At 42.2% G+C, this 21,665-nt stretch overlaps 2 protein-coding genes across 5 annotated transcripts in view; both read left to right on the plus strand.

Annotated features, from left to right (window-relative positions):
* The window catches only part of CCDC180 (coiled-coil domain containing 180), a 29,716-nt gene extending 19,855 nt beyond the window's left edge, over positions 1-9,861 (plus strand). Inside the window, exons 28-37 of the mRNA XM_058843311.1 lie at positions 86-167; positions 1,166-1,237; positions 2,155-2,221; positions 2,418-2,562; positions 2,917-3,077; positions 3,860-3,997; positions 5,624-5,735; positions 5,975-6,080; positions 6,605-6,743; positions 8,146-9,861. Coding sequence (XP_058699294.1) covers positions 86-167; positions 1,166-1,237; positions 2,155-2,221; positions 2,418-2,562; positions 2,917-3,077; positions 3,860-3,997; positions 5,624-5,735; positions 5,975-6,080; positions 6,605-6,743; positions 8,146-8,277 — 1,154 coding nt within the window. The 3' untranslated portion in view covers positions 8,278-9,861. The remainder of the gene's footprint in view (positions 1-85; positions 168-1,165; positions 1,238-2,154; positions 2,222-2,417; positions 2,563-2,916; positions 3,078-3,859; positions 3,998-5,623; positions 5,736-5,974; positions 6,081-6,604; positions 6,744-8,145) is intronic.
* Positions 9,862-16,453: 6,592 nt separating this feature from the next.
* RABGAP1L (RAB GTPase activating protein 1 like) overlaps positions 16,454-21,665 on the plus strand; it is a 229,893-nt gene continuing 224,681 nt past the window's right edge. For 2 of the 4 annotated variants that reach the window (XM_058843199.1, XM_058843201.1), the window contains exon 1: positions 16,470-16,570. The gene's annotated coding sequence lies outside the window, so the exon portion shown is untranslated. Of the gene's footprint in view, positions 16,571-21,665 lie in introns of all 4 variants that reach the window. The other 2 variants (XM_058843200.1, XM_058843202.1) reach the window with 2 other exon arrangements.

Consider the following 21,665-nt stretch of genomic DNA (forward strand, 5'->3'; position numbering starts at 1 on the left):
ATACACATAAAAACCCGTCAGTTGGTTGGCATTTATGCAATATTCTTCTTCTTCCCTTGTTAACTATAAGCAATTCTTCCCCCAGTAAGGAAGAGGGTGTCTGATGCACATTCTCAGAAGTCTTCTAGCAAGAGGTCATCTCGGGATGAAACAAAGCGAAAAAAAAGGTGAGACCCATAAAGTGAGGAATTCCACTTAAAGTATTCCTATGCAAGAATTTACCTAGACTTTGTCTATACATTGAAAGATTCATACTGCTTATTTGTATTACCCTTCTTTCCATCTACTGCTTATCACTTGGAATCTCTCTTACCTCTTTATGTCCACATGATCAGCTTTGTGGGGCTTTTTCCCCACATTTTGACTGGAAAAACATTATTCTTTTTCTCCTTCATCTGCTGCAATTTTGTATTTTGCAGTTGTTGAAATATAGACTAACATTTAAATCAATGTGGCTGAATTTTCAGGTGTGTCTAAATAGTTTGTCTTCAGCTTAGTCCACAGATTGAGGAAATGAGCTGCTGTAATAGTGAAAACAACAATAAATTTTTGAACAAGTGAGAGTTTAGAGGAGAATTCTGAGAATCATTTTCCATCAAAATACTATATTTATATTGCCATGGTTTGAGAATGGTATTCCCCAATTTTGCACTCCTACCAAAACACTCCAAACCATGTGCCACTTGCTCACTCCCCTTTCCCTGCAGCAGCTGGAGAGGAAAACTGGAGGCACAAAAGGTGAAGATAAGGTTGAGATTAGAACAATTTACTAGAAAGAGCAATGAGATTAAAAGAACAGTGACAGCAGCAATGTTAATAGAAAAGTGTACAAGAGAGGCAAGTGATTCACATGTGAATGCTTGCAAGGAAACCTGTGACAGTACCCGACTGCCACCACATTCCCCAACAGCAGGGACCCTTCCACCCACCCCCACAATGATGAGAGGTGGTAGGGAATAACTTCCAGGTCCTGGTCATATCCCCTCCTGGCTGCTGTAGAAATTAACCCTGTCCTGGCCAGAACCATAGAATACTAGTTTTAGAGTTACCTTTTTTTCTAATTTTTCTTCAGTTTCATGTCTGCTGTATGATTGACTAGCTCAAATCGTCAGCCAGAGAGGAAAACACTTGTGGATAGTTTTAAATTAATGTTTTTCCTTTCCAGTGAAAAAGGCAGTAAATCTCTTACCAGGGATGAGAGAGCACAGGTATTTGGAAAGAAACCTCCGAAGTCTGAGTAAGTCGTATATTTCCAGAACAAGAAATTAATCTATAAAAAACCTCATTAGTATGTATTATCTATCTATCTGTCTATTTGTCTATCTATCATTGTGACCTATAGAGTTCACCACTGAATTTTGAGGTATTTAGCCTGGATATTTATAGGTCAAAGTACTTCCAGGACACTTCCTTTTTGCAGCATTGTAAGAGTGAAGATCTAAGTCATCTGGTTCATTCTGTCTAATGTCTGAAGTGGGGCGTCTTACTGGAGCCCATTTTGTACATTTATAAGAAGTGGGTGGGGAATGTAAAATAGCCTCTGCTTCAATTATTTTCACACCTAAGAAGACCAATGCATTTTATGTCTTCATTCTTGTGCTCAGTATTCCATTAATAGGAATAAACAATGAGCAAACAGGTTCCATTCCCTTTCTCTAAGAAAATTACCATATTGTTTCTGGATATGTGCAGCTGAATTCCATAGAACTGAGATATTTTATACATGCCATACAAAACTATTAAGATTAGTGCTTAAGTTATTTAAGCATTTGAGAATTTTATTCCATATTCTGTTTCAGTATAATTCCAGTAAACAGCTCAACCCACCTTCAAACATTTTTTCTTTATCTAAAATGCATACTAAGTTCTTTGGGCACAGGAATTTGGCTAAGATTGCTTTTTCCTGACAGTGGCATGGCAGTGCTCTCCAGTGAGCAATTACAGTAGCTCTTTGTCCTGGCTGCATCTGAAGAGAATCTGTGCTAATGTGGGGGAAAGTTCTTAGGCATTCTGAATATTGGTTTGTGTGTGCTCTGAAAAGCATAGTAAAATTAATCTGAACAAAATACTTTGAAAAACAGTGAATATTGTCAGTGTGATTATTTAACAGTGTGATCATCTTTTTAAATTTTTAATTTTTTTTTTGGTTTTCAGTACTTTTAAGGGGATTATTACGAATATTCTCTGGAAGGGTAACAACACCTTTCTCTGCCTTGGTGAGGTAAGGAAATGTCATGTTCTTTAGTCAGTTCTGCTTTCATAGATGTATTCTTGTGTCACAGAAATGATTTGATTCTTTCAATGTTTGGCAGACAGTCCAAAAATTTTCCTTTCCTCTCCTGCTCTTATATACCTAGATGTGACATGTTTAAATGTATTATCATCATTTTTTTCTGGCTTATCTTTCCCTTCTGCAGCAGTTCTATGGAGAAAAGAAGAATCCTCAGATGGGAATGCTTGAAGATCTGCCAGACACATTTGAACATTGGGCAGAAATGCTCAGAGTGAAACTGCTGTCATACCAAAGGCAGACAGATGATTACTATAATTTCTGTCTTACAGGTAAATTCATTCAGTTCAGATTTGCATTTTCTTGTGTATGTAATTTTCAGTGTGTACGCTGAAAATTGCAGTGACCAAGAATTATGTCGTTGTAATCAATCACATTCAGTGGAAAAACTCAAGTTGACTCTACTGGAAATGGAGCCAGTATTCTTTTTTATATATTATCAGCTACAAAAAGTGTAGCAGAAGGGCACTTGACTAAGTTAAAAGACCTGTACAAAGTCACATCTTTGAGCAAGTGTATGTTTCTCAAAGCATTGCACGTAGAAGAAGAATGTCAGGGACATGATCTCTATGAGAGAAAATTCCAGGCTGTTTGTGTCATATACACACCCTGTCTTTTCTAAAAAGAATTTCAGGATCAGCTGAAGTGGTTTGAGGAGGAGCTCTCTTCTGTTTCCCAACTGGTCGTGGAAAGTCTTTTAAGAGAACATGAGCAGAAACTCAGCTCTTTTACTGGTCATATTCAGCATCTCTTCAACAGGCAGCTGAAAGAGTGGGAGGATGTCAAGGTATGTATCATGAACATATTGGAATACTTTTTAGTGTAACCAATGCCAAGGGCATCAGATTGATAAATTTTTACTTTTCTCATTACCAGTGTTTGCTTCATCACTCTCTGCCAAGCTGGCCACAGATGTAGTTTCTGTGTTTTCAGTCTGCTTAGTTCTCCTGGAAGCTTTGTATTTCGTGGAACTCTGTCCCTTCTCTCCCACCTTTCAGCACTGGGCTGCCTCTTTCTAATCTTCTCAGCTCTGCCTGTCATTTTACACTTGGATTCTCAATCCAAAGTGAGGGCTGTGACCTTGTGGTGTGGCCAGACAGCTCCTACTGTATGGGTGCACTCCTTTGTAAGAACTATGATGTAGGGATAATGAAATACTGTTATTTACCATCATTCACAGAAGAGGCATATTTTGTCAAGTAATATCAGAACTGAGAACAGAATCATAATAGAGATCACATAGAAAATGCTGCAGTGTCTTGAGATTACACCTTGAATATTAAAAATATTACAAATATAGAGATATAAAAAATATCTTACTTACGATGTGGTAGAAGAGATGATTTTTTGTTTTAAATGAATCCCAAAATGAGAGCAGAGGCCAGCAGAGAGGCAATTTGGTGCATATTGTACTGCAAAGCTTATATCCAGACAGCCAAGAAGTAGCTCCATTTTCCTTGTCTTTCTGAATACCTTTATAGAAAATGTTTGTTGTCTACTTCTTCCTTTTTATGGCTATCAGTACATTCTTTACTGAAGGCATTTCTTTCTTTACATATTTGCTTAAAGACTGTGCATCGGAGAAAATTACATTACTCCCTAGGACACCCAAATAATTCCCTTCAGCTGGAGGCTTTGTGCCAAGAGGAAATAAAAAGGCAGAAAGATCAAACTGATGGTATTCACCTCAACACAAAGATGCTGCAGGTAATTGTAAAGTCCTTGCTTGATGTGAACCTAAATGTTGCATTTGGAAAGGAGGGTGTATTTTGGATACATTTTTCCTCCCCATCTGTCTTGGCTTGAAAAGACAGGTGTCTGCTAAGGAAGGCAGAAGCCTTCCTTGAAATGGAAAAAAATAAAAAAATACAAAAACAAAAGAAAAAGAATCCACTGACAGAATCAGAATACAACCTGACACCCTGTTGGTCAGGGTGTTGGTAGCAGTCTGATTAAATAGTGGCTGCAGTCCTCCTGGAGTGACAGATGTGGTTCTGTTGAAGCAATGATTCCATAGAAGGGGTGTAGTTTTCCTCTGAAGGTCTGGTGGTGTAGATGGATCCAGTCTTCCTCTGGGAATTCAGTGGAGAAAGGCTGCTTGTGGTGTTCCAAGTCTCAGATTATACCCAGGTAGGAATGCTTGGCTCCTCCCCCTGGGTGGAGCATCTCACAACGGATGATGTAATTTTATCAGTCTTGCAGTGAGAATTAATAGCTCGTTAACAGAAGATATCCCCCTGGATGGAGGATGGGTTGTGGAAGAGATAAAGAACACTGCCACAGCAGGTTTTAACAGCTGGGCCATTAAGAGAAGATATCTCCCAGTTATGAGGGATGGGTCATGAAAGAGATAAAGAACACTGCAGCACCAGGTTTTAACAGATGGTAATAGAATACATACTTTGGGTTAAATCTTGTATTGCAACTGAAGACACCATCCAAAGCAAACTTGAAATTTTTTTGAGTTTAGGCAATCCTGCACATTTATTGCCAAACTTTTAAGTGATGTACTGTCAGCATTAGATCAATATAGACAAAAATATATCTGCATACATAGAAGTGCTGAGATACATTGTAGAACTTAACTGTATTTTGTATCATTCATAGACCTATTGACTGTGAGCTAAATGGTGGGTAGGAGTATTGGCTGTGGTGGTGACATCCTCTTACTTCCAGACAGCAGATACCTGGAAGAGTTTATTCTCTGTGCATTAGTGCAAATAATTGTCACTTTTCTACACGAGATGAAGAACTGAAATAAGCTGAATTTACAGGAGAGATTCAGCAATCAAAATACTTTCTCCCCTTTGCCCCCTTTGTTAATTGAAGGTTGGTTCCCCAGCATTAAAGCCCATTGTTTAGTTCTCTCAGGCCACTTACTCCAAATTCTACACTGTCTTCAGAGTACTGGTATTTTGAATTCCAAAGTAGTATCTCCTTCTATTCCTAGCTCTGCATACAGACACAGAAACACAAAAACCCTGTTTAAGAGGAACACCTGGGCTAGGCACTTCCACACAAAATACCCAAATTCCAAAATCATTTTCTCTTTGGCTAGAACCTGGTTTTATCACATTTAACCCAAATATATAACTACTAGGTACCTATACACAAAACAGTTTTTTGAATTTTAGATAATCAGGCAACGTTAAGAATACTGCAGAGACACTTTGAGACCCTTTTATGTGCAACTTTGAGCCTTATGTCTGTTATGTGCAGCTGCTGCAGAATGCCAGGGTTTGGTATTTGTGTAGTCTTTCAGAGCCAAAGTAAAAGGAGAGGTGATCAAATTATCAAAGGAATTCCTCTCGTTTGTCTCCAATGTTGAAACAGGATTGTGCTGTTGAGTGTGCTCAGAGCTTTTTTTCTGCACTGGCTGCCCTCACTGAAAAGCTCCTCTTGGAACTGGATGAAACCATCACTGCTGATGATGTAAAAGTAGCAGGTAAGAAAAGAAGACATTACTTGTTCAGGCCTCCTCTCCCTTGTCAAAGATAGCAACAGTGTCCCTAGGAAGAGGAGGCTTTGATATGTTACAGAATTTTACATTAAAAAATTTGCATAATAAAGGATGCAAAGCTATTTCTTGAGTGTGAAGAGCATTGAGCTGCACAATTACTCCAAAGCAATTGTATTCCTGACATTGGTTAGTTCCTGCTGAGCATATCTTCTATTACCTCCCAGGAACTGAAATACCTACAGAGAAGACATCAACTTTAATGCATCGTAAACAATCTGGACTTCCTCTAGGAACCTCCAAAGTGCAACAGTTACTCAAGCGAGGAAGGAGGTAGTATTTGGAGATACTCAACACTGTTCTGTCTAATTCCTCTGCTCTGAACTGATAACAGGCCCTGTCCTCATAGTTTTTTGCTGCACTTATTGAAACTGCTGCTCTTCATTAGTAATGTCATTGAACTAGCAATGGGGTAGTTTGAGTGAGTAATGATTTTAAAGAAAGAATTGCAGTGGATCCAAATAAAAGTGAATTACATATATTGTAAAACAATACCACATCACTGCTATTGCTGTGCCATTTGCCTGTCACTAGTTATCAATTCATTCCATTCAGAGCTATGAATAGTCTGTGTAGTGTCATTCAGACTAAATGAATTCTTTACTGTGGAGAGATCCTGATGCTTTAAAAGAAAAGGTGGTTGTACTGAACAAAGATTTTTTAAGGTAAACCTTTTGTGGAAAAAAGAATGACATTGTTCTTTGACACCTTAGTACAAGTAACATGAATTAGTATGATCTGTTCTCTTTTCCAACTTTTTTTCTCATGTGTTTTTTGGTTGGTTTGGTTTTTTATAGGAGTTGGCCAGGAATACCTGAGACTACTCTTCCCGACACTCCAGACTATACTCTTTGCAGAGGAACTGCATCAGTTTCAACAGCTAAGACAACCCTGGGCCATCTGGCAGTGGTGGATGCAAGACAAACTGCATATAAGGTGGGTCTGTGGGGAAGGACTCTTGAGGGGGCTGCTGCTGTTGTGGGTTTAGTTTTTTAAGAAGACAATTATAGAATCTTAGTTGTGTGTGTAAGTTTTTAACATACACAGTGTTTGCAGATCTTAAGGCCCTATTATCTGTGTGTAGAAATCCTTTCTCATGTCCATTCCTTCATGATGCTATCAGAAACAGGGTTAGTTTCTCAGGGAGTCTACTTGTTCAGAGACATGACAAAAGGGAATTGTTTCAGCAGAGAAGCATGGATGGTGTCAGAAACAGGACACTGCATTTTGGCAGCATCACAGTTCCAAAAGCAGCTGTGCCCCAAGTGCCATTCCAGTCCTGCTTGTTCACATTTACCTTTCTTTCTGAAGCCTATAGCTCCAGCCTTAGATCACAAAAGCTGGTTTTCCCATAAAAGATGAAGAGGTGTAAAATACTTCTTACCTTTCTTATATCTGCAACTATCACAGATGACTGTGTCCACCATAAAAATGATCACTCTTTCTTCACTGAGTCTGTTAAAAGAATGCAGACAACTCTGTGTCTCTGACTGGAACAGACAATGGTTTTCAAAACAGCAGTGCTCAGCAGTTAGGAGAATATTTTACATTAAATCACTTAGAGATGTGTTTATGCATCTGACCTAGAAGTAATTGTACTCCCACTGAACTAAATTAACTTTTTAAAAATATCTGGTTTTAACAGGGGAATGTAAAATATACTGTCAATGACAGCAAATGCCATCAAAACTATCAATTTGCATGTGTGTTTTATGTATCTAGTTCTGCTGCCCAAGAACCTTATTACAGCACAGATTTGAAGGGAATGTGGTTATTTGGATACAAATGGTTAGATAGAAGGATTGGATATAGAATGCACACATGCCACAGTAGTATTTTCCTGCATGTGTGTTGCATTAAAAACACAGTACTTTATGTTTTAGAGCATGGACTGTAAGAATATTAAAGTGCCATGAGGTTTTTATGGTAGTTTACAAGTTTCTGTCTAGAGGAATTAATTTTTTAGCAGTTTTGTAATAGTTTAGTTCATACTTTTGAGTAAAGAAGCTCCACCAAGAGCCCAAGTGCATCCTGTGTTGGAGATGCATACTTGGGTCTTGAGAGAAGGGGACTCTCTACCCTTGGGAACTAATGGTAGTGAGGTGAAGATCTTGCATTTTAGCAAAATTTAAATATTGCTGTTAATTTAATTTCAGAAGTCTTTAAAAGGAGCACAGCCAATAATTAATTATTCATATAGTTCTGTTCTCAAAGGCAAAAAAATAAGTGGCCTCTATACAGTCTTCTGTTACAATAGATCAGGACCTGGATTTGGGCAAATAAAATTACATTTTGTCACTAGCAATTTTGTCCTTAATTGCTGGGGTTTCTTCTACAGAAATACAAAAGTAAAGTTGAAGAGATGTTTGCCGAGATCAAGGAAGAAAGTGCAGCTCAGCTGCTGGCAATTCAGCGTTGGAATGATTGGTGGGAAGAATCTGTCCGGAAGATAAAGCGACTCTACCTCTGAGATCAGTCAAATTTTGCTGAGCTTTGTTGGTGTAAATTGACACGTTTGTATGAACGTCACTGATATTTTCCTTTTATCTTACTAATCTGTTGCATTGAAAAAAGCTACTTTTTACCTTTTTGTTTGTTTTGCCATGTTACCACTCTTGTTTGCTCATATGTGGTCTTAAGACTACTACTATATTTATCTTTGCAATTTACATAACCACTTGGTTTGGCTTACAGTATCATCTGATACCATTCACAAGTGTTTGTGCACAGGAACCCTCTGTGCAAGGGCACTTAATGCATATTTATTAGCAGAGTTTACAGGATTTTGCCCCTGTCAGCTGGCTTGGTCTGAAAACTCTCCAAGGCATGAATGAGAACTATCCCTAACTAAGCACCCAAGTTAAGGCCCCTGTGCCCAAGCACCTCTTCTCAGAGACCTCTGATTGGAGATGGCCAGCCTGAAGAAGATACACATTTTATGTTGTCTTGATTCAATAAGCTTTGACTTGCCATCCCTTCCCACTCCTTGCCTTGCCTCTCCTACCTTGTGTTGCCTACAGTTTCTTTCATTTCCATGCCTTGCCTGCCCCTCCCTTGCCTTGCCTTATCTATCTTGCCCACCTCTCTTGCCTTTCCTTCTGTCCCCTCCCTTGACTTGTCCCTCTGTTACCCCTTACTTTCCTTGTCATGCTTTTCTCTTCCCTTGCCCCTCTCTTTCCCCTCTCTTTTCCTGCCTTGTATTGACTTGCTCCTCCTATGGCACTCCCTTGCCTGGCCTTGCCTTCCCTTCCCTCACCCTCTCTTTCTTTACCATGCCCCTATGACTTACCCCCTCCTTGCCTTTTCCTGTGCCTTTCTTGTGTTTTCTCACCTTGCCTCTCCATTGCATTGCCTAGCTTCTCCTTGCTTTCCTTGCCTTGCCCCTCCATTGCCTTGCCCTTCCTTGCCCTTGGCTTGCTAACCCCTCCCTTGCCTCACCTTGTCTATCTATCACTCCCTTGCCATCCCCTGCAATCCCCCATATACCCCTCCAATCCTTTACCTGCCTTTCCCACATGTCTCTTACCTTGACTTGCCTATCCCTCCCTTGACTTTCAGCAAGGAAATGCAAGGGAGGGGCGGGAAAGGAAGGAAAGAGAAGACAATGGACGGGTAGGCAAAGCAATACAGGAGAGGTGTGAGGAAGGCTCCACTCTACCTCCTTGAGCAGCCCATTCCAATATCTAATCACCCTTCCTAATTAACAACCTTGGCCTCCCCTGTCACAGCTTAAGACTATGTCCCTTTGTCCTATCACTGCTTGCTTGGGAGCAGAGCCCAACCCCCACCTGGCCACACTCTGCTGTCAGGGAGCTGTACAAAGCATTAAGGTCACCCCTGAGTCTCCTTTTCTCCAGGCTAAACAGCCCCAGCTCACTCAGCCAGTCTTCGTAACACATATACTTCAGGCTCTTCATGAGTTTTGTTGCTCTTCCCTGGACCCACTCCAGCCCCTCAAGGTCTCTCTGGCCACAGGAGCCCAGAACTGGCCACAGCACTCCAAGTCCCTCAGCTGTGCAGGAACAGGGTGTGTCCTCAGTGTGCCAGCACAGGGGACAGCCACTGCCCTGGGCCTGTGGTCACTCCAGGGCTGGCACAGGCCATTGGCCTCTCGTCCACCTGGGCACACCTGGGCTCCTGTCCAGCCACGGGCACCAGGACCCCCAGGGCCTTTCCCAGCAGACCCTTTCCAGTCACTCTGCCCCAGCCTGGAGCTGCAGGGGGTTGTTGTGGACAAAGTGTAGGGATCTGGCCCTTGGCCTTGTTGAGCACCCTCACACCACTGGTGTTGGCCCATCAATCCAGCCTGTGTGGGTCCCTCTGCAGGGCTGTCTTTGGGTAGTTTTCTATTTCCTGATAATCTGCTCTATGCCCAGAAATGGTTGCTGTAGCTTTAAGGGGGGTCTAGGAGAGGGGTGAGTCTTGGGGGTCCTTGATGCACTTTATTCAAAGCCTCACTGCCCAGGCGTCCATCGTGCCTGGATTCCTTTTCTTGTTTAGCTAGCTTGGGTTTTGTTAGCTTAGGCAAGAAGTTGGGTTTTTTCCCTTTCCCTGGTCTTGGAGACCATGAGAGCAATCCTTCCGTGTTTTTTTTTCTTGAACTGGATGGTTTGGGTTTGGTTTGAGATCAGAGAGGACAATCAATGGGACAAAATTGGCCAGGAACCAGCAGGAAGGCAAGGGACCACTCCATCCCAGCCCCAGACCTTGGAAAAGCCAGGTAAATAAGAGAAAGGACACTGAATCCATCAGCTTCATTGACTGTGGAGAGGGAACTCACACCAGAGATTCAGCAGGTTCTCATCTGTTTTGCCCAAGCTAATGAACGAACCCTTTGGTTTGTATTCCCTTCCCTGAGACAGAAGCCAGCAATGTGTTTTTTCTTCCAACACGTTACAGCCCATGTTTTGGGGATTTTTTTCTTTCCCCGGAACTTTGGTTTAGTTTTTGTTTTTGTTTTTTTGTTCCAATGTGGGTGTTTGGGGGGGGGAGGGTTGTGCAGGATAAGGTCTGACAATTCAATATTTAGCATTTATTCTCTTTTTTTTTTTTCCCCGTGCCATGCTGTGTGTGTACTCTGTCAGTAAATTATTGGGGTTTTCTTCCATTTTCATCTACTAGTATTAATCTCGTTTTGGCAGAAAGGGATTGTTGGAGCCCTTTTTTGTTAAAGGAAACACTGGACTCTGCAATGCCAGAGTGTTTTTCTCCTAAATTTGTCTCTAAATCAAGACAGGTCCATAAAAAAGCAGGCAAAACCTGTGCTAAACTAGGGAAGAAGGAAAGGCGGGGGTAGAAACTCTGGCCCATCCCCCGCACCTTTCCTTCACCACTGCCTGCTAAAGCCTTTTTTTACAGCTGGGAAACCAGCCTGAAGCCTTGGCTTGAAGTGATTTATGATGGTGATCTATTCCATCATCTTCTGTTTATGCCCAAAATGGTTGCTGTTATCTTTAAGGCCTGGGACCAGGCATGTGTGGGGTTGGGGAGGGGGGAGTTTTGGTCATTTTGGTGGGCAGTTTTGAAGCCTCACTGCCCAGATCTTCCATGGTGCTGTGCAGCTTGGTTTTGCTTGGCTAGCTTGGTTTTCTTGGCTCAGGCAAAAAGCTGTTCCCTGCCCTGGCTTGGAGAAGCTACAGTAGCAACTTTCAGCTGCTGGGCTGAGACTGGAGGAGTAGGAACCAGCAAGAGCAGAGTTACCCCATTCCAGCCCCAGGCCTCAGGGAGCCGAGCCAGAGAGAGAAAGCAAAGCAAGAGACTCCAGCTGAGCTGCTTCATCTGCCATGGAGAGGAGGTCGGTGCCAGAGAGCCACCAGGTGTTTGCCTTCTTCTGGAACTCCTACATGGAAGTTACACTTCCCTCAGCATTACAGCTGGCACCATCGCTCACACAATGTGTCGGGAAGGGGCAATTAGTCTGCTTGGTTCTGCAATGCCACAATGCCCCTCCTTGGTTCACTGAGGCCTCATAATGTCACAATAGGCATTTAATTTAATGATGTTCTGAGGTGTCACAATGGTCTCCTTGGTTCTTCAGTGTCACAAACCCTGGGTTCCAAACAGCACCATGGTTTCATAATGGACACTTGGTTCTGTGAGGTTCTATAGCAAAACAGTGGTTGCTTTGGTTCCACATTTCACAATGGACCAATGGTTCCATGAGGCCCTGTAGTGACTCACCCGTGGTTCCTTGAAGTTCTGTAGTGTCACAATGGACACTTGGTTCTGATGCTTTATGTTTTAGCTTTCATATTTTCCAGATTCTGTACTGCAGTAGTTCATAAGTGAACTTTGTATAAAGTGTTAGCAAGCTCTCCTCACAGTTTAGTTAGACACAACAATCCTTTTGCAGCCTGAGAACCAAGGACACCATTGCAGCTTCAGGTCCCAAAAGTATAAACAACAGCAAACTGAGGAGAGCAATCTGGGAGGAAGTGACTTCATAACCTGAAGCTGTCACTGGACAATTAACCCCAATATGTAAATGGACCAAAACTTATAAAAGTGTGAAAACTCGTGACCCGCTGTCTATCTTGGGTGTAGCCTCAGCCAGGCTCTTGTACTGCCCAAGGTGTATCCTGTGAAGGCCTTTTTAATAAATATCTACTTAATTCCTTTTACTCTGCCTGGCCTCTGTTCTAGGCAGCCTCTCGAGGCATTAGTTCCATGTGGCTCCACAGGGTAAGGATGGATTCCTCAGTTCTGCAGTGTCACAAAGGACCCTTGGTTATACAGTGCCCCTCTGTGTCACAATGATCCATTGGTTCCATGAGGTCACATGGTGCCACTGTGCCTCTGTTCCATCACAAGTCCCTTTGATCCATGAGGTCCTACTATGTCATAGTAGATCTTTGGTTTCATTAGGTTATTTAGTGTCACAATGGTCTCCTTTCACAGTGTCACAATGTCCTCATGGTTCCATGAAGTTCTGCAGTTTCAAAATGGTCTTCCTGGCTTCACAGTGTCAAAATGGACCCCTGCTCCCAAGAATTTCTGCAGTGTCACTATGGTGTCCTTTGTTTCATAGTGTCACAATGGTCTCCTTGGTTCCAAAATGTCAGAATGGGCCCCTGGTTCCATCAGGTTCAGCAGTTTCACACATCTCCTTGTTTCTATGATGCCCATCAGGGTCACAATTGCCCTTTGGTTCCGTGGGTCCCCAGAACATGGGGGAAGGCTACCCTGGGAAGGCTATAGGGGCTTGGAGGAGTGTATGGGTGGGGGGCTGTGTTAGGGCATATGTGGGACTTGTGGGGACTGAGATGTCTGTTTGGGCTATGAAGTCTATAGGGGCTATTGGACTTGTGAGGTCTATAGAGGCTGTGAGGGCTCAAAGGCCTTGGAGGGCTATAGGGTGTGTGAGGTCTTTCACAGCTTTGAGTTCTGTGGGGTCTGGGAAGGCTACAGGGGCTCTAAGGGCTATGGGGCCTCTTAGGGCTATGGGGTGTGTGAAGGCAGTAGGGTCTGTGAGAGCTGATATGGCACTGTAGGCTTTGAAAGCTGTCAGATCTTGGTGGGCTGTGGTGTTCGTGAGGTCATTCAGGGCTATGGGGGCTGTGAAACCTATGGGAGTTTTGAAGTCTGCAAGGACTGGGTGGGCTATGGGTCCTGTGATGTTTGTGAGGTCCATGAAGTCAGTGAAGGCTTGTCTTTCAATTGGACTTTTCAGATGTCCAATTGAATTCCATTCAGTCGTGCTTTGCAAGTTGTCCAGGCTCCTGGTAGTTCTTTACATTCTCCCAGGAGATCCCCAAAAATAAGCATTTCTCTTCAGGAGCTTTTTGAGCTCCTTTTTGAGCAGAAGAATTATTTTGTTCTTGTGTTTGACAGCCTTTTCCTACATTTCAGTGGCACAGTCACATTTTTTACAACACCAAATTGTCTCAAGACATTTTGGAATGCTCGGAATACCTGTGTGTGTGGTACGGGGTAGATCACAAATCACTGTTGCCTCATTTGCTATTTGTGAACTACCACGAACCAAGATTTTCTATAAAGCAACTGCTTTGCCTCTGTCTGTAGCTCACTTTTTTGCAGCCAATTATTACTCCCAGCTGTGTGTAATATCTTACCACCTTATTGAATTACATCCTCTTTAGCTGAGATCTTTGCTCCAATTCGTCATGATTTGTTCAATTCCAGTTAGATCTTTCAAAATTATTACAGCGCTCACCTGAACAGGATATCCTCCACAAACATGATAAAAATGTTCCTTATCCTATTGCCTCACAGAAGCAGTTCAGGACTTGGAATGTAAGCATCTGGAAGATTAACTGCAAAATTAACTTGATACTACCTTTGAGTGCCATTTTCTAAGCATTTCAACCAAGTTTTGTGTAGCCAATGCTACTTGAGCCTGCTTAGGAGAGCAGTAGCTGATATATTGTCAGAAGCCTTGCTGCAGTCAAGATTCCATAATTTGGGGTTGAGATGTTACTGTTGATTGTTATTAATCTTATCAGCCAAGGCCTTACAAATAATTTGCTTAATACTTTCTTCCAGTAATTTGTCTGATACAAAATAAAGCTGATTTGCCTCTGATTCTTATCCTTTTCTGCTTTAGGGTAGGCACTGTTTGCTTTTTGCTGTTTTTTCCTGAGTTCTTGAAGGGAACTGCTAAAAGCCTTCAGATTACTTAACCATTTTTCTAAATGTGTTTTCTAAAATTGCAGATGATTTTTGTAAGCATCTTAAATAAATTGTTTCTTTCCATAGTTTAGCTTGTATGTTTGTGGGCTTGGATGGTAGAATTAATTCTCTTCATAGTGGCTGGTGTGGGGCTGTGTTTTGGATTTGGACTATTCTCTTCCCCTATAAATCATCTGGTTTCAGCTGTTCTTTTCCTTTTTGCCATTATACAAATATTGTCTGTATATTCTGTAGGTTATGTTTTTTTTTTCCTACCTAGGCTTCCTGAACAAACTCTCCATTTCCAATAACCAGTTATGACCATTTATTCATAATTCTGGTTATGAATATAATGATTTTCAGTTCTTCCTGTTTATTACCCACATTCATACACCAGTGTGCCGTGCTGGGTACAGTGCCAAGGATACTTTCTTCATATTATTTCTCTAATGTAATATTCAGTAAAATAATTTTCCTCCTTTCCCCGAATTCTTCTGCTTTCCCTTGTTGTGGTTTATCTGAACCTGCATGTGATAAAAGTAATCTATTTACACCATTTATAGACAAATAGTAACAATTCTTAAATGGGGAGCTGGCCAGAGAGTCCTAGTTTTTTTGTTGTGGTTTTTTCTTTTTTCTGTGAAATGCTCTCCTTTGCCTGCTTGCCTTGCCAGCTTTGAGACAGGTTTTTTATGACAGTTCAGCTCAAAAAAAGACCATGTAACAAACAAACCTCTCGACCCCAGTGACAAGAAAACAACTAAAAATCAATGCCCACATGGGCAGTCTGACTGTCCCAGGAGCAACAGGACACAGCCCACTGGCTTTTATACTAAAGTTGTTTTATTGAAGGCTGTGATCTGACATTCCTTTATATTTTTCTGAACCACATCTGAAATGGGGAGAGCACGGACAAGCTGTATAGATGCTGTGGTTAATTTAAATTTAATTTGTTTCATGTGCAATCCAACAAGACAAGCTGTCATAACTTAAACATATTTTATTTAAACATAAACAATGGTGATATTTAATTAAGCATAGATACTTATTTTTTAAATATTTGTTTAACCACACCAAACCACTGTCTACAAGTAAACACAATCTACCACTTGGCCAGACCAGGGTACAAAATCTGAAGGCAAACTTAAGTCGTTTTTCTAAAGAGCCCCATGTTTTAAAGTTTGCTTCCATTGTCCTTCAGTTGTGGGTGAGGAGTTTGACAGGTTTCAGTGTCTGCCGGATGCTGACAGGTGTGAGTGAAGCATGTATCAAAATAAGCGTGGGCAGCAGCACAGGGGAGGATTCTGCCCCGGTGAGACCCGACCTGCCTCCAGCCCTGGGGTCCCAGCTCAGGAAGGACACGGACCTGTTGGAGCGAGTCCAGAGAAGGCACCAGGACGATCAGAGGGATGGAGCACTTCTGCTGTGATGAAAGGCTGAGAGAGTTGGGATCGTTCAGCGGGGAAAAGAGAAGGCTTTGAGGTGACCTAGTTGCATCCTTTCGGTACCTGAAGGGAACTTAAAGGGAGAATTTATTTACAAGAGCATGTAGTTACAGGACACAGAATAATTGTTTACCACTAGAGAGCAGGGTTAGATCAGATATTAGGAATAAATTTTTCCCTATGAGGGTGGTGAGGCCCTGCCACAGGGTGCCCGGAAAAGCTGTGACCGCCCCATCCAAAGCCAGGCTGGACTGGGCTTGGACCAACCTGTCTAGTGGAAGGCGTCCCCGCCCATGGCAGGAGGGTGGAATGAGATAGTCTTTAAGGCCACTGCCCACCCAAACCATTCTATCATTCCGTGTTTCAGAGGGACATTCCCATGGGGCCGCACAGGACTTCAACACCGACAAGAAGGCAGGCCGAGCCGGCCGCTGGGCCACTCACCCCTCGCACTCCCCGGGGAGCACCCGGCCGCCCCGGGCTCCCGGCGGGGCTGTCCCCGCTGAGGGCGGCTGCCGTCCCTCCTTCCCTCCTTCCCTCCCGCCCTCACGCCGTGTCAGCCGTGCGCGCGCACCCGCCCGCCCTCTCGCCGCCGGAATGTGGGCGACGCTGTCCCGGCCCTGAGGCGTCTGCGCGGCCCCGCCGGGCTGGAGGCAGCGGCAGCGCGGGGAGGACGGCCCGGCTGCACCGGTGAGAGATCGGGACTCTGCCCCGGGCCTGCCCCGCCGGGGCGAGCGGAGCGGAGCGGGTGTCGTGAGGGGCGCAGGCGGGAGGTCGCCGCTCCCTCAGGAGAACGGGCGCGGGAGGAGAGGGAGCCGCCGGCCCACCCTGAGTGACGGGTGATAGTGCCCGGTGACTTTTCCAGTGAAGTCACTTCCCAAGAGCCCAGACGAGCAAACTACTGTCCTAAATCTGTGCCGTCTGCATGCGTCAGATTCATCTACATTATGTTTTGTTTTGGGGTTGTTTTGTTTTGTTTTTTTTTCTTTTTCCCCTGGTGGTTTGTTTTGTTTCTGGTGGTTTATTGTTTTTAAGCCCTCTTCCACTGTCTCCCGACCTGTGAACTGGTACAAAAATTCTTTAGATAAAAGTACTTGAAAACCTGCTGATACAGTCTGGAGCAGGTACGGCACTGAATGTAATGGACTTGGTGACTCCTCGTGTCTGAGTTCCTGCAGTGTCGTGTGTACTTTGCTCCGGCTGTCACTCTCTCAGAGCTTGGTTTGACAGTGCCGTGAATAGGTCATATCCTACCGCATTTCACAGCTGTGTGCGTGTGTGTACCCATCCGGTGTGTACCTAAGGGGGGGAAAAAGATTCAAAACGTCAGCTCTTCTTGAAAACAGAGCAAAATCTAGTGACAGATAAGAAATAACTTGCTCAGGTAAATGTTGCTTGTCTCTCTCACTGTCGAGCTCTAGTCTCACAACTACGTTGTTTTTCAGCTAAAACTTTCAGAAAGGCAGGTGTACTTTCAATTTCCAGAGAGACATCTTGTTGACTCGTACAGGCAACGTTTTGTTATCCCTTTAAATGCAGAAAAGGTACTCTGACTTTATTTAACCAAATCGCTGTGATATAGACCAAATCTTGACTGTCTGTCAGACCAGACTGGCTCCGGATTGTATGAAGGTTTACTAAATGTTACTGAGGTTGGTCCTGCAAATTATGCCTCTGCCTAGGCTTTAACTAGGATTGTAGCTAACTCTGTTTATGTGGGTTAGATGGTAATAATTATATGATTAATAACTTACTTTGTAGTTTAAACTTGAAAAGACTACAAATACAGTTACAGTAAGCACAAATTGACTCCAGTGTTGTAAGAATGCTGCCAGTGAGTGTAATAATTATATGATTAATAACTTATTTTATAGTTTAAACTTGAAAATACTCAAAATACAGTTACAGTAAGCACAAATTGACTACAGCATTGTAAGAATGCTGCCAGTGAGTGTCCAGAGGGGAGCTAGCACCAGCTGATGAACCCCAGAGCTCAGCGAGTGACAGAGCCTTCCACTGCTTCCTTCTCTTTTAGGCAGAGGTGGGAAATCATGCTGGGCTTGTTTGTTTTATTTATTTGATTTTTAAAATAACTGTTTTTTTCTGAAAGTACTCTGGGGCTGTGAACAACTTGCCTGTAAAAATTGCTCTGCGCTGTTTGCTTTAAAGTGGTTACAGTGGAATATATTGCTTGGTTAAAAATAGCATTCCATCTTTTAAAAAGTGATTCACAGATTAAGATTTGGTGGTTAGTAAATTTTTATATTAAAATTTTTATATTTATATATTTATATATTTTTATATATATTTATATATTTATATATAATTATAAATATTTTTATAATTATAAAATTATAAAAATTTATTTAAATAATTTTATAAAAATTTTATAAATTTTTATATTTATATATTTATATTTATTATAATTAAATTTTAATTTATAATGTGGCTCTCTTGTGTTTGTGGTGTACCCCCTAGTATTTCAAGACGGTCTGAGTTGTGGCTGCTCCTTCCCTTCTCTCATCAAAGGGACTTCCACAGCCAGGAAGCGAGTAAAAAGAACTAATCTGGTTAAAAAGATGTGCTTCTACTTCTTCTTTTTTTTGTTTTTTTTTGTTTTTTTTGTTCCCTGAGGTACTCTGATTACAACAACTTCCTGACCCAGCTCACTTGACATTGGCTCAGTCCAGAGGAGGAAGTCAAGTGTTGGTAGGGGGGAGAGTGGAACCATCTCAGGTGTTGTGATGTTCCTTACAGGGAGCTGGCTTTATGGTCAGTAAGGTACATGGCAGAAGCCAGTGCTGCTAGAGGAAGCTACACTGTGAGTTTGATTGACTTAAGCTGCTTGTGGTGAAGATAACAATGATAGTAAGGGTGGTGACTCTTTTTTTTTCTGCCAGTACTGTCTTAGATTGATTATGAAGCCATGGTGTAACTTCTTATTTACTTCTGACAACATTAAATGATCTCAAGAGCCATCTCTGTGTCTCTGTTCTTCCATGGGCCCACAGAAACTGCTGTGGTTTTCTTCTTCTCTCTCCTTTGTTCGTCTGTTCTGCTCTCTGAACTTTTTGGTGAAGTCTTAATTTCAGAGAGTGGTCTAAGCATTGTTAGGGGGTTTTGTAAATTTATTCAGCTCTAATTTAAAAATAATTAGTTGTATATTGCTATTACCTCTGCTGTAATAGGAAGGCTATTTCAAACTTGACTGACCTTACTAATTACACACTTTTTGATTTCTAGTCTAGATTAATTTGTCATGGGATTATACTCATTTTATGCATGCAGTGGACTGATAGGTTTTATTGGCACTCTTGAGCTTGCTATCAAAAAAAAGCGCTTTTAACAAAAAGGTTGCAAAAATGTGTGGAAATACACCATGGAAGGTTTGTTTTCTCTTTAGGCCACCAGGTACACTAATCATTCCTGTAATAATTCTCAGATTCTCCCCATGAATTTTAATCATGACCTATTAAGTGAGAATTAAAATGCACCTTTCAGGCATTAACATTGAGCTTCCTGGAGGTGTCCTTTTAGTGAAGGTTAAGTTGTTTTCAAGTATATTTTGCTCAGATGTGTTTTTTGAAATTCATATCTTTGGCAGTGTGTTCCAGTCTCAGTCTTACTCTGTGATACTGGTACAGCTGTTGGAAGAGCCATTATTGTAACCTGGATCGCTGAAGGGATTCTTTCTTTAACAGAGTCTTAGTCCACATACAAAGACTGACATGTTTTAAAATTATTTATGTCACATTTTACCTGTATTCTTAACTTTAAACAGAAACAAAACCAATGTGTAGATTATTAGAAAACCTCTGTGGCTTTTAAGGTGCTTATTTAAATCTGCTGTCAGGAGTATTTCCAGGGGGGACTTTGTGAAGCTGATAAACTAGTTTGTTGGGTGTGGGTGTTTGTAAACAGAACATAAATACATAAATGGGGTTCCAAAATCTGCTTAGTAAAATAGATTGCTCTGAGAGGTAAGGGGCTTGTAGAAAACATCTGTTAGGTTGTGTCTGTTGTGCAATATTTCTTACTCTTTGGAAAGAGTAGCAAAGACACCTGTCTTTCTAATGTGTCTGAGTGGACAGAGGGAAAAAGTTTTTGCCACAAAATGTGATGGGTCACAGTCCTCTGCTTTCCTGCTCGTATCATCCTTGTATCATGAGTTAGGATATTGAAGAAGGTGTGGGTCTTTTTAGATCAAGTAAGCTTGAAAGTGCACAGTTTTTCTGATGCTGAAAATGTTCCCTGGTTGAAGGGGAAGTGCAGCAGTAGAAAGGGAAGAAGTTGCAATGACAAGAAGATAAGAGATATGTACATATCTGTGTACAACACTGTCTGTAGACTTACTGTATGAACAGGAGAATTGGAATTTTGAAATACATGATAACAAGTAATAAACCTGATGCAAAACCTGCTGAAAGAAAGTTTTTAATATCGAATAATTGGCACATCAGAGAGTAAATTCTTCAAACAGAGTAATTTAGGTTGGAAGTGGCTTCTGGAGGTCATCTAATCCAACTTCCTGCATATATTAAAGCAGGAATAATTTAGATAAGATTGTTCCAGCCTTTAACACCTTTCTAGGTAATCTGTTTCCACATTTGACTGCACTCAGTGATTTTTTTTCTTTCCTCTCTCCCTTTAAGATAGTTGAAATTTACTTTCCAATTTGTGTCTGTTGCTTCTTATCATGTCAGTGTCCATCATCTTGAAGAGTCCAGGTCTCTCTTTCACTAGAGAGCTGACTGTAATAAGGATTCTGTAGAGCTCTTTTCTTGACCAAATTGTGCAAACTCAGTTCCATCAGCCTCTCATTGTGCACCATGTGCTGCTGCCATCTGGCCAGCCTGGCCACTGGACATGCTCCAGAGTGTCTGTGTGAGTCCTGCACCGGGGAGCCCAAACCTGGCTGCACTGTAAACACGGTGCTGAACAGAGGGGACTCATCCTTCCCTGGACCTGCTGCCTGGACTCCTGCAAACAGCCCACGCTGTGCTCAGCTGCCTTTGCTATCATGATGTACTGGTGAGTTGTTTCCAAAATTTTGTCTGCTGGGATCTCCAAATACTTTTCTGAAAAAGTCACTTTTTTTCTTGTTTGTGTTCAGCCCATCTTGTCTCGGGGGGCTGTTCTGTCATTGATACAGGACCCAGCACTTGCCTTCACTGAACTTCACAAGGTCTTGCTAGTGCCTTTCTCCAGCCTGTCCAGGTCCCTCTGAGTAGGAGCTGAGCACTCCTCCCGCTTTGGTGTCACTGGAAACTTACTGAGGATGCAGCCTGTCCCATGATCTAGATGATTAATAAAGACATCGGGTGGTACCGCTGGTTTCAGAGGTGATCCCCAGGGGATGTGACTGCAACTGCTTGGATGCAGCTTGGTTCAGCTGGTGGCTGTTCTTTCAGCTCAGCAATCCAGGCAGATTCCCAAACACCTCACTTATCCAAAGCCTGTCTCACCAGTTTGGTTGTAGAGATACTGTGGGGGACTGTTGTTAATGGCCTTCTGTGTTCAGTGCTCTTCCATTATCTGCTAAGCCAGTTGTCTCCTTGCAGTAAGATCTTGTGTTCATCAGGCATCGGTTGTCCTTGGTAAGTCCATGCTAACCATTCCCTGTCATCTTGTGCTTCTTGAGCAGAGAGATGCCTTCCAGGAGGATTTGCTCTGTTCTCTCACAGGCTTAGGTTAGGCTGGCTGATCTGTAGTAGCCTGGATCCTCTTTCTTGCTCTTGAATTTGATTGTGATATTTGCCTTTTTTTTTGGTCAGAAGGAACCTCT

Source organism: Poecile atricapillus, chromosome 7 (genome assembly GCF_030490865.1).
Source record: "Poecile atricapillus isolate bPoeAtr1 chromosome 7, bPoeAtr1.hap1, whole genome shotgun sequence".
Taxonomy (NCBI): domain Eukaryota; kingdom Metazoa; phylum Chordata; class Aves; order Passeriformes; family Paridae; genus Poecile; species Poecile atricapillus.